This window comes from Pelodiscus sinensis, chromosome 3 (assembly GCF_052426305.1).
Source record: "Pelodiscus sinensis isolate ZL-2025 chromosome 3, ASM5242630v1, whole genome shotgun sequence".
NCBI classification, from domain to species: Eukaryota; Metazoa; Chordata; order Testudines; family Trionychidae; genus Pelodiscus; species Pelodiscus sinensis.
Window position 1 is genome coordinate 43,946,900 of NC_143054.1, and position 13,511 is coordinate 43,960,410.

The following is a 13,511-nucleotide window of genomic DNA, read 5'->3' on the forward strand; positions in this document are numbered from 1 at the left end:
GTATATGTAGGGAGCCAGCTTTTAAGTCAGCTCTCAGCACATTCCAGCTCCATAGAGCCACCTGTCCCCCCTTGCTGCCTCCTATAGAGGTGGGAGGCAATGCAGGCAGGAGCTTATACTCGGGAGAATCTGGCTTAAAAGCTGGCTCCCTACAAGCACTGGCTTCGTGGAACCACCACCCTCCCCTCCCTGGTGCTGCTACCTCTATATCAGAGGCAGTGTCCGGGGGTGGACAGGAGGGATGCCAGCACAGCCCCTGGTTGCATGGGGCTAGGGCCCCCTGAGGACAGGGGCTGCTCCGCAGAGCAGCCTGCAGCCATGGCAAGCCCAGGTTCACCACGGACAGAGGCTGCAGGGATTGGCAGAGCAGCCTCTGTCTGTGGGGAGCTAGGGCTTGCCAGGTGGGAGCCAGTCTTGGGGAGGAGGCAGCAGTCTGGAGTGGCAGGGGGCTCCCCGGGAGTGGAGCCAAGAGTGCACTGGTCACTGGCCCCGCTCCTGGGGACCATTGAATTATCATGTAACCACTAAAATTTGGTGCAGTTATACGATTATTACACTATATCTAACATCCCTTACTAAGCCTTCTCGCACCCCATTTCAAAAGCTTCATGTGGAAAATAGGAGTATTATTCTGATTGCTAGAAAGGAAGAGATCAGCTGCAATGGGAATCTTATCTACAGATAAGATGGCACTATTCTTACAGTGCCAAAGAAAGCTGCAGTCGTGTGTGTCAGATTAAGATCTTCGTCATGAACTCAGTGGTGATACTGTTTAAGTTTAAATTTATTAGTAAACATTTTTGCATGGACTAATCACATTTATACAACTATTTCAGAGATAATGAAGAGATATAAAACTTAACATGGCAAAAAAAGTTAATCACTTTGGCTACGTCTAGACTGGCATGATTTTCCACAAATGCTTTTAACGGAAAAGTTTTTCCGTTAAAAGCATTTGCGGAAAAGAGCATCTAGATTGGCACGGACGCTTTTCCGCAAAAGCAGTTTTTGCGCAAGAAAACCCCGATCACCATTTTTGCCATCGGGGCTTTTTTGCGCAAAACAGTTTTTAGCTGTCTACACTGGCCCTCTTGCGCAAAAACATTTCCAGAAAAGGGCTTTTGCCCAAACAGGAATGTCAAAGCATTTGCGCAAGAAGCACTGATTTTGGACAGTAGAACGTCAGTGCTTTTGCGCAAAATCAAGCGGCCAGTGTAGACAGCTGGCAAGTTTTGGCGCAAAAGCGGCCACTTTTGTGGAAAAACTTGCCAGTCTAGATGCAGCCTTTAAAAACCTACTAAAAACATTAAATCCCAGCATAGGTGAATATTCTTATTGATCTTGTCAATGGGGTAGGATAGAATGTATATTTTCTGGATCTTTATATTGTTAGATAAAACAGACACACGTTGCCACTCAAAGATGAAGGAATTATATTAAATAATCCAAGTTTTTTTTGTTTAAAAAAACCAAAGGAATCCCGCGTATCATCATATTTCTGTTTTGGAATAACTAAGAGGACTGAGAAGATATGATTCTCAAATGTGCAGAAAAGCAGATACATTATAGTCCACACTCCCTAGTGAGATGCGATGTAACTGCCCCATTTTTAGAATAGCTTCACCGTGGCTCTCTTTTAGGTGAATAGTTAGGAACTACTCAAATAATATTAAGGCTTACCTGAAGGTTATAACAAGACATGAAAGTTGAGTTTTCCTCTTCTATTGTATGCTGAGGGAGAGTTGCACATTTCAGAAGTACTTATTTTGCCTTTTAGTCTGTACAGACCTGGCACACTATCCTAAGGCATTAATTAAAGTGCCCATATGAATTGGTAATAGTGGTGATATTCTTTGGAGAAGTGACCATTGATGAACTGTTGCAACATTTCTGTCTTTATTTTACCAAGTTTACCAATATGCACAATAGACAGGTCTTTGGTTTAAGTGGGATTAAATAGGGTAAAAATACTGCAAAACAAACCAAAAAACCATCCTACCTCATAAAACATATAAAGCGACAGTAGCGTTAGTCCAAGGTTATAGACCACTAGAATTCCCCGGCATGAGAATGGTTGCTTATTTTGCATGTACTTTGGTCCTAGCCATACGATTAATAAGTAGAAGACGGAGAAGATAAAAGTAGGTGTATAGTTATCCAGAAGAAGCCATCCTTTTACTCGGGGATCTGAAATAGAATGAAAAAAACAAAAACAAACACAAAAATTACTCTCAATTTAGTTAATGGAAATATATTTAAAACATTGAGAAAAATCCTTTCCTGCTGAGACTTTCAGTAACAATCACCTAACATGAACCAAAGAACAAACAGCAAATAAAACTTACTGGAAATGCTGATTGCTCTGAATTACACAGTAAATTTAATATGTAACAAGGTTACATTTAATCATGTTATTGCTAAGCAAAATGCAAGTAATGCTGTTCCCAAAAAAACACTGTTTTCAAAGGGGAATTATTGCTGCTATGTGTTTTAAACTATTACTTACTAAAATTTAAAGCAGATAAACTTCACCATTGTTGGCAGTGATTGAATGAGAATTTAATCATATGTGCAAACTGGACTCCATTTTAAAATCAGACTCCATTTTGAAATCACAAACTCCATCTTGTCATCTGGAAATGTGGAGGTAAATAAGAACAGATTCTAGCTGAATTTTCCCGCCTTGGACTAATTACCATATTAGCTTTATACCAGACCGCTGCAAATATGCTACTGTCAATCATTTATTTTCCTGCCACAAAAGACATAAAAGTGCCACCACTCAAAAGCGTGGAGCCAGTCTGTCCAGTCTTTGTGACTCGTCAAGACCAACAGACATCAGTGCTACTGCTGATTCCCTCACACACCTTGGGGCAAAGCCCAGTGGCTCAAGCTTGAGGTACACCAGACCAGAAACAGCTGTACTGCAGTGGTGCTGTGGAGCCTTTGAATCACTAACAGTGCTTTATCCATGCCACTTATAGTGAAGGCTTAGGTGTGGTATTGAGGATACACTACATTAGGGTTCATTGACTTCCTCCACCACCTGAAGAGGACCCGTGGTGAAGACCCAGCTCTATTCTGGACAGTGCCATCAATCCTCACCCACCTCTTTATCATCAAGGAACGTGCGGTGGGATCGGATCACCTAGAGTTCCTCCCCTTGGCTGCTTGCCACTGAGTAGAAGGTCCTAGGTCCTCACCTGCTGTGTTAACATCTTGGCCAGAGACTGTAAAGTATTTAACTTACCTGCTTATTAGGGACACTTTCCTATCTTCTTTACTTCTATTTTGGAGTGTGGGGGTTGGATTCTAACTGGTGTACTGGGGTTTTACTGTTGTTTTGTGTGGTTATATGCTGTGTACTGTTCCAAATTCTTTCAATAGATTTGTTAAATTTATACCGCAGCTGTGTTTTCATTGGGCAATTATCCACTGGTGATAGATACAGTGTCGGGGAACCTGTTCTTCTGGTGTCAGGAACAAACTCCAACCAGATCCTAGTTTTAACCGAGTTCCTGGGTAACACCATGCTGTTTTTTAGGTCTTCGTTTCTCCCTAAAGGTCTCATCATCAACACAGCTAGTTTTAACTAGAGTCATATATGCTTATTGTATTAATAAAAGTACATTTTTAGTGTTTTTATTTATGCTAGTCCTTAGGAGCCAGCAAGGCTACAAGGGAACTGGATTTCTTACTGTAGACTGCACACTATATTCCAATCAATAAGTGATGCCCATGCAAACCCAAGGGAACACTGATTTTAGGCAAGTGTTACTCAGCATGGATTTCACTTTTGGAACCTTTTTATTGAGGATGATGAATAAGGAGGAAAAAAACAGCTCTACTGACAATCTGATTCCAGGGGGAGTTTGCAAGACTTGAAAGCAGAAGACATTTTAAAAGTAGTAAATGGAACCCGTTTGATATAGATATAAAATATTCACACCAATATGTCATCTGTTCTACAAAAATCACGTTTTGGACTGAAATACACATAAGGAAAGAGTCACAGAGAAGTTGGCAAATTGTCTTGTTCCATAAAAGCCTGTCTATAAAAGGGTCAAAATACAGTTTAACGCAAGCCTACACCAATTCATTTTAGACACTCTTCAGCAAGGAAGAGGCTCCAGCTCTATTTCAGTGGAGTCCAGAAGCCACACTGTAGTATAGGGGGACTCTACACTGCAGTTAAGGTGTCAGTGCAGCTCATGGAGCAGCTTTATTCCAGCTGAGCTAGCTTTACTCAGGAGCACTGACACTGCAGTTGCATGGGCTACAAAAGCCCACCCAGAACCTTCAGCCAGTATTCAGGCAGCTAGCACATGTGGGTGTCGACACAGCTACAGCCTCAACCAATCTGGTACCAGAGCTAACTCAACAAAACGAGTTATGTGAGTTGCCATCACACCCTATGACTGCAATGCCTCACAGCCGTTCAAACAGAACCTGGCAGCAGCTTCTCTTAGCAGACTTGGTGGGGGCTGAGAGGAAAAGCCTGCAAGTGGTTTCAAGGCCCTTCTTTTCCATCAATGTTTTCAAAGCTACCTGACAAATAAGTAGCATAAAGCCACTACATATAACAGGTGCAATCACCTCAGCTAGAATACAGCATTTATTCTGTCACTTCGTCTCAAAAAGGAGAGAAGGAAATAAAAGATCTAATGAAGGTGAGCAAAACTGCTGAGAGGCATGAGACAGTAGTGATGTGAAGAAATGTAAAAGATCAGAACTAATAATCTGAAAAGGAGATTATATGATCGTCGTTTTAACTCAGGAATATTATGGAACATCAGTCAGACACTCATTTACTCTTTCATTCATTATAAGAGAGTACTTAAATGAAGAGCAAACTTAAAGCAAGGTACTTTTCATGCAATGTTTAGTCAATTTGTAGAACTTCATGTTGCAGGGTATTGTTTAGGCAATTAGCTGAATAAAATCTAAAAGAGGGTTGCCACTAAGGCTAGGTCTGCACTATCAGGTTTTCTTGGAAAAAGCTTTCCCGTCTAGATGGGGCCAAATGACAGAAAAGCCTCCTCTTTTGATGGAACCCGTATTCCTCATGAAATGAGGAATGCAGGGCTTCCCAAAAGAATGTGTTTGCTCTTCCACGAAACAAAGAGGAAGAGCAAACGCATTCCCTAGAAAAACCCCACAGTGTAGACATAGCCTTACAGGAATAAGAATAGAAGCTGCAGTACAGTAGCTCAGATAAAGTTTCAGCTCTATCAGTCCTCACTCTTCAAGTCATAAGCTGATCACCAAGTAGCATGATGTGCACTTTTCTCTGAATGCCACAGTTTTGCACAATTTGGTATTTATGGGCACCAAAGAAGTAGACTTCAACTACTATGAGCTTCAGGGTATTGAGAGCCAAACTCTTCCAGTATGGCAGTTTTTATTCATTTGAACTCTGATTCTAGAAATTAAATTTACATATTTATAAAATGAACAAGTTACCTCTTGGCCCAAGCCAGACATCCAGGTAGCTATTGATTGTTTTATCCAGTGATTCCATTGTACGACCTAGAAAAACAGACAGTGAGAAAAGAGTTATTTCTGCAGTCGATAATGTTCATGGAAAGCTGGGTGTAAATTGGGAAAGCATGCTAGCCCATACTGGATTAAATAATATTTTTGAAAAAAAGATTTTATTTAAACTGGATGTTTTGATTATAAAACTAACAATACTTTTTTTTAAAGACCTGTTAAAAATTAAATGTAACATGTTAAGTCCTCTTAAAATAGTTCAGTAAAGAATACATATGCTGAATCCATGAGCCACAATAAAAACACTTTTAGCTAAACGCTGCTTTTCTATATAAAGCAAAAATCAGGGGAAAATATCTAATTTTTTAGATCAACCTTCATAAACAGAGCACAAAGCTGGTGTACCATATAAAAGATTTGATCCTAGTGGATGTGTGGTTTGGGGGAAGTGGGCACTGTGCTAGTGGGTACAAAAACTAACAATGGAGCACTGATGTTGCAAACCAGCCTCTGATTCCAGGGACACCAGCATGTATCTTATCAGGATCATCCACTGATCCTACTTGGATTGCCTTATTCTGTGTTCCTATTTTATAGTTTCTTCTTACCTGAATTCTGACTGGCTCCGTACTTAGGTCATAAATATTAATGACTCAGTCCACCACAAAAACTTACTCTCCGGCTCATATGAGAGGGAGGTGAAGCTTATATATGTCAAACATTTAAGATTGCTTTGTTTAATAAATAAGTTGTATATGTTGTTGTGTATGTTTAATTAAATTCCAGTTACCATCTAAATGCAGCTTTACACAACTTGGGAGCAAGTAGTTAATTATCTAGTAAATCAGCACTAAGTTATTATTTTCTAACATACAGTAAAACCTGTGTTATTCGGCACACTTGGGGATTAGGGCATTCCGGTTATCTAAAAATTCTGGTTATCTGAGGGTCCTCATCAACCTAGGAAAAACCAATGGACTATAATAGTAAAACTCAAGTTTTCAATATTGGTAGTTTTGTAGTGTGAGGCAGGTGGTCTCATTTCTATTTTGAGTTAAAGAGGATTAGTACTTCTTAAATAAAAAATTGTTAAGCCAATCATGGTAAACCAAGCCACATGAAAATGTGACAGTATTGTGGCTAGGGGCAATGCCGGTTAACAAAGTTTTCTGGTTAACAGAGTGCCGGATAACAGAGATTTCACTGTACTACAATTAATAACAATCTTAAGATATTAAGCTATATAATTGCTTAACTAAATACATATTACCAGTGTACCCTGCTAGGTAGCAACAGTGACCTACTCCAGTAAAGCTCGTACTGCAGGCTATAAAACTGAAGTAAAAATGACAGGGCCTGGGCTGGATGCTTCTCCCTTGTGAGGTCTCAGAGGCCAGATGCTAGCTTAAGTGCAGGCATCTACACTTCCAATTTATAGCCTCACAGCCCAACTCAGGCAACAAACTAGCCATGGGTATTATACTGTAGCACAGATGTACCCTTAGTGCATGGCAGGCAATGTGGGATAGGTTCATGCCTCATCTGCCACAAATAAAATGTTTGTGTAAATAAGCCCATAGAAATACTGCCTCAGCCCAAAAGAGCAGCAATCTTTACAAAAAATTTTAAGTGCAGTATTACCAAAATCAAGTGTTCAAATATTAAGTCCAGCCCCAGGAAGGTTATGAGCTTTTTTCAATACTTTTAAGCCAAAAATTAACTAACTTTAGGGTTCTTGTTGTTTTCTTGTTTGTGGGCCTTTAGTTTATACTCAGATAATCTTTTCAAGCTTTGCTTTGCAACCACAAGGACTAGAAACTTTTATTTAAAAGGCTTGATTTGCACATTATTATTATTACACGCTAGAAGTTGGGACTTTATGCAACTTAAATATATGCGACTCAAAATAAAATTCACAAGTGCTGCATTTGGTTTAGAAGGGCAAAATAAAAAAATTCCATTTGAAGTGTAAAAGGTGTGGTATTAACAACTTCACAGACATGTTTAGTTAATTAGGAGCTGCTTCCTTGCAAATGTTAGTGTTAGCGCTCAGCTTGTAGGGGGAAAAAACCCAGCAACCCCCCTCCCCCACAATACATTAGTTTTTATTCACTTGGAATATTTCCACAAAGACTGCTTGAAGCAACTATATAAGGTCCTTACCTTAACATATAAAAGTTTTAAGAACAGCCTTACCAGAGATGGTTAAATCCCACTGCTTGATGTCTGAGGCTATGTCCACATAGCTTCCCTCTTCTGCCAAAGCCCAAGCAAATGAAGTGTGGATTAGCATATTGCCGTGCTTTATTTGCATAATTAGGAGCCATTTTTGCGCAAAAACCTTGAGCAAAAAAGCTCCTAATTAATTATGCAAATAAAGTGTGGCAATATGCTAATCCGTGCTTCATTTGTATAGGCTTTGGCAGAAGAGGGAAGCTGTGTAGATGTAGTCTGAGACAAGTGTCTAATGGAACACTGAACACGTTTCAAACAAACAAAGAGCCCAACAACAAGTGCTGATGCCAAAGCAACTCTGGAAAGAGAACTTCTAAATCAGCTAATCAAAAAAAATAATTGCAGGAAATGTCCTTGTTCTAAATGTTTACATTTTCATGTAAACTGCAAAGTTTAAAAATGTAAGCAAATCTTAACAGATGGCAACATCTCTTTGTTTTTTCTTTTGTATGCCTTCTTGCTGGGTTAATGTACCCATTTTGGAAGCAAATGGTAAGAAACCCTTTTGAGGTCTACGTTAATGATCCTTCTCTTCCCTTCTCCCGCCCCCCCTCTTCTCCCCCCCAGCAGGGGGAAAGGTATCTTCTCACCTCACCATGTTAAATAATGGTTGCAGGATACGCCCCAGGTGCACAAGTGACATGAAAGAGTTAGACCTGAATCTTCTCTTCTTTTTTTGGGTTGCTTTTTTGTTTTAAAAGGATCCTCCAGGAAGTGATAAAATACAGCTTTTGTAACCAATAAGGTTTTGAAGCCCACACCAGGGAAAAAACACAAAAGCCTTCTCAGCATACCTTGTACTACTCACAAAGAATGTTGTTCATAAATCTGAGGAAGAACATGATACATGCTTTCCCCTGCCCCAAGCTCTGAATGCTGGTCTGCAAAATATATTTCAAAATTTCAATATCTGTCTAGAAGTCAAGTAGGAGCTAGAATTTTCTTTACTCCATTGCCTCACATGACAGAAGATTTGGAAGGAATCTGAGGTCTCCACTCCCTCCCAAAGGAAGTGCATAGAACACATACATGCACACAACACACCCAACTTCATCAATCCTTCCCCACAGTATCTCCACTGCAACACAGACAGTATAATCTTTGAATTTGGATCATATACAGGTGTAAATGCCTACTTGGGATAAAGTGACCAATTAAACTAATTTTAGGTATTTAGAATGGCATGAGTTTTCCCATTTACCAGTACTATTTTTGATGCATTTATACATTTTAATGGAATCACCTTCAAAATTATTGAATAAACAATGTTATTGAAACAAGCCACAGAGGCTTCTCCAACAGAATTCAACCATTTTGAAATTAGATAAGATGTTGGATCTGCACAAATTATCAATGCCTATATAAATGTCTTGGATACCCTGGAATATTGGTTTCCTGTGAAGAATTAAAAAACGGAAAAGAAAGGACAATGAGCAATATGTTTCTGATTCAAACAGGAATGTAACACTCTATAAAGGTTATAGGTAATAATGTGAGGAACCTAACTTCCCAGATGATAGTCAGCTGATGTGGAAAAATCTTCTGTCATGCTTTTATTAGCTGTCCCTCATGCACAGTATTCCCTAATGGGTCATCAATTTTGTGTTTGAAATCTCTATTTGCTCATCCTCTAAGCCATTACTTTGATCTAACAAAAACTGATTCAGTTATATAATATCAGAATTGGACAAATCATCTTCTGCTTCTTATTCTGATATTTTTAAAGAAAAAAATTAAATAGAAATCATATTACAAATTAGCAAAAAGCATTAACTGAATTCATATAATTGTTTGCCATACTTAATGTCAATAATTTCTTTATGCATGAAGATAGAGATGAGAGAACTAAGTAAATTTAAAAGCTGCACAGTGCTGAAACTAACAAGTGAAGTTTCTCTTCTGTTGAACAGGATGGAAAAGTAAAAAGTCTTCTGTAGAAATCTCACCCAACAAGTTAGCTTCTTCAATGTAACCTTTTTTGTTCTATTATCATCATGTGGTAGAATAAAAGTGAACAAACCCAGGAAGAAATTGCTTGGTGTCAGTCTACAGAAACAAAAAATTGTTTCATTCTGTTTCTCTATTATACAAATGAATTTCTTTTCAAAACAGTCAGCTTTTGTTTCAGAGGGTCATGGGAACATTCTTCAAGTTTCTTGCCAGTAACTATACAAAATTTAACTCTGCTTCAGCTGCTTCAGTGTGATAGTTTAGATCTTTTAACAGACATTTACTAGCACCAGAAAAAAAAAAAAAAGCTTGGCACAACCATGAACGTCTATCAAATATAAACATTATATATGTAATTAGTGATTTCCCGAATCTTGGAAATGCAAATCCTAGACAAACCATATCTTGTGGAAACATTCTCAAGGGGTAAGTATTTTGTATCTCTAATCATGTTATAGCTTCAAATAGTTTTACAAATAATTAATTATCTTATGTTCTTACAGCCCTCTGGATTTAGACAAACAGGTAGAATCCCCATTTTACAGATGGAGAAAGAGTCCAAACCACAGAGGGAGTTGAATTACAACCAGGATTAGAACCCAGAAACATGCTTAGTTCTCTTGAATACCCAATTGGAAATGATCTCTTTTTCATCTTTTGAACAACAATTAAGTAATAATTAAGGCCATCGCCAAACTAGCACTTACGTAGGCAAAAAAAGGTCACTCAAAGGCATGTAAAAACAAACCATCCTCATGAGTGACAATTTTTTGTAGCATAAGTGTTCATGTGCAGGGCACTAGGTCAGTGAGAGACAGTCACCAGCCAACACAGCTAACACTGCTCACTGTATTGTATTATGTTGACAGGAGAGCTCTCCCATCAGCATAATATGGCTGTGGGAGTGATCTTACAGTGACACAGCTGCATAAGTGTAGACATGGCCTGTGGGGGGAGGGGTTACAATTGCTTTTTAGCAAGACAAGAAATTATTCAAATAGGCATATGCAACAGATTTCCCCAGCAACATTCCCAGGCATTCATATTGACAGATTTAATATGTCCCAATAAAATATAGGTAGGGGATGACCTCTAGAACTGTCTTCACAAATTTATACTGAGTCTAAAAATATTATTGATCCAAAAATGATTACATGCTAGGTTACTGAATGGGGATCAAATAACCAATATATGTGTAGGCTCCCTTTATTATAGGAGCCTCTGACTTTTACTGGGAGGATTCTTTGTGCTGCAAAATAGCCGTAAAGACAACAACTCCCATGAGTCCTTGAGAAAAAGAAGAGAAACTCTTGCTCTGTTCCAGGCAGTGCAGGAGAGTTAGGGGCTCCAAACTGGAGAGAGGAGACTGGTGTGGAGCCTTTTCCAAACCAGAAGCTGCTGCTGAAAGCTAGAACCTGCTGCTGAAGCTTTAATCTAGCAAGCTGATTCAGGGGCTGTTGGTGATTGTCCCTGAAAGAGACAAATCCTGGCTGTGCCTGTGACTGATAAAGACTGGGATAGAAGGCACTGTGAGTAACTGTGGCTGTTTGGGAAAGTGCTGCCTGCACAGAGGACAAATTTGACTCCGAGTCCGAAGAGAGGCAGAGTCTGGGTTCAAAGAGAGAACTGCTGGCATTTGGTGGGGCCTGCTCCACTGTCAGGGCATGTCTAGACTGTATGGCTCCATCGATGCAGCCATGTAAACTAGTTTACCCGGCATAGTCAATGAAGCGGGGATTTAAATAATCCCCGCTTCATTAAAATAAACATGGCCACTGTGCTGTGCCAACGATCAGGCATAAGGGATCGGTCGGCAAAGGCTTCCCCAGCAGACAGATCCGCATCTAGGCTGCCGCACTGTGCCGGATCAGCTGATCATCGGCATAGCGCGGCAGCCATGTTTATTTTAATGAAGCGGGGATTATTTAAATCCCCGCTTCATTGACTATGCCGGGTAAACTAGTTTACACGGCTCCATCAACGGAGCCATGTAGTCTAGACATACCCTCAGAGGGTCATCTAGACTGGACTAACACCCACAAAATCTCCACTGTGCTCTCTCCACTCCTGTTTCAGATCTTCAAGCGTGCCCACACAAGCGTTTAGGGTTGCCAGATGGTTTCAACAAAAATACTGGACACACTTGACATTACATCACAATCTACATTACATCTTATTTAGAAAATACCAGACATTTATATTTTCTCAATTTGTTTCCCTAAACAGAAAGCTCAAATAACTAGATTGTCCAGTTCAAAAACAGGACACCTGGCAACCCTACAAGCGTCTGGGACTTAGACGCAGAGGAGCACACACTCTGGGGTGGAATAAATGGTGGCAGTGTAAATGCTAGTTAGCTAAGAGCACAGAAATAAAGGAAACTTATCTAATTGATTTTATTCACTTTTAGTCTGTAAACCCTGTTTCTTTACAGTGGTTAAAGTAAAGGTGTGTTCATTTTAATTTAATCAATTAGATGTATATTATTATTTATAATTGTTATTTTGAGTTAGATGCAGATTATTACTGGAATAATTTTATTCCTGGAGGCTCCGAAGGCACACCATTAAGTGGGTACAGGGGCCAGCCAGGTGGAGGCCCTGCCACTACATATTCCTTTAGAAGCACGGGACTGCAGCAAGGCGGTGGATAGGGGATTCCCAATTATCCAATATCACCACTGGGATACTCAGGATCTCTGTTAACGTTACAACCATCAGGTGCACAGGCACATAGGTGAGTGTGGTCTGCTCCCACATAACCCAGGGAAGAAAGAGGGGGTTACATATGTATATAGAATATCTGTCATCAACATTAGCTTTGCAGGCACAGTATTGATGTGTGGCAAAGGCTCCCCAACCTTTTAAAAAAAAAAAAAAAAAAAAGGAAAGGCTGGTGAAACAGGTAGTCAGTAACTCTAAAAGCAGCATTCCCAGAAGAGTTAAAGAATAAAACTTTAAAAGAATTGATAACCTAGTAGTACCTTTTTTAAAAATCAATACGGCTACTAACAGTATGCGTATAAGCTCTATCTAAAGCACACTGGAGCATTAAACAGCATTATCACAAATACTCTGTTCTTAGTTTGTGCCTGCAAAGTGGCAAAATTGGCCAAAGACAACAGCATTTGCAATAACTGTGAAAGTTCTAGGAAATATGTGAATACATCATAAGGGGCCTGTGAAATAGCTGATAGACTTTAGTGTAAACAAATGCATGACAACATAAACCAAATAAAATCATTAAGGGAATCCACATACTGTTGGGCTAAGAACCAGAGTCCATTAACAATCATGAAGATTGAAATTAGCAGGTATGCAAAGATTGAAATTCATTGTTTAATAGAGGTAAAGCCATTAAACTGGGTCCTAAATTGCATCAGAAGGCTATTACCAAGATTTTGAAGAGTATGCATAGGGAATAAGGTCCAAAAAGACTAGGCTGAGCAACAGTTATGAGGAAAGGCCAAAGTAGTACTTTCCTTCACTGTACTGACAAAAGGGTTACTGCTAGTTTCCTCTTCCCAGAGCAAGATTTTGTCACTTCCAGCCCAGACACAGGCAGCCAAATCTGGCTAGTGCAGTTCTCACTCTGTATACATGAACTCCATGGTTCACAGTTACTCACTTTCCACGCCTTAAGTGACAGTATTGTCACACTCTACAAACCCATTTTGGCAAGACAGGTTATAAATGGGACATGACATAATGCAATCTAAAACCAGCGTAGTCATTAGCTTTTCAAGAAGATGACTAAACTTGGGACTCAAGCCAGGTGAGATCAGGAAAAGCAAGGACATGACTGTCTCTACTGCTCTCCCTGCTGACAGACTG

The 13,511-nt window shown here is 39.6% G+C and overlaps 1 protein-coding gene across 3 annotated transcripts in view; it reads right to left on the reverse strand.

Annotated features, from left to right (window-relative positions):
- Positions 1-13,511, reverse strand: part of ELOVL5 (ELOVL fatty acid elongase 5) — a 58,045-nt gene that overhangs the window by 14,964 nt on the left and 29,570 nt on the right. For all 3 annotated transcript variants that reach the window (XM_006137741.5, XM_006137740.5, XM_075923607.2), the window contains 2 exons: positions 5,464-5,529; positions 2,000-2,187 (listed from right to left, as the gene is read on the reverse strand). In XM_006137741.5, coding sequence (XP_006137803.1) covers positions 2,000-2,187; positions 5,464-5,521 — 246 coding nt within the window. In that variant the 5' untranslated portion in view covers positions 5,522-5,529. The remainder of the gene's footprint in view (positions 1-1,999; positions 2,188-5,463; positions 5,530-13,511) is intronic.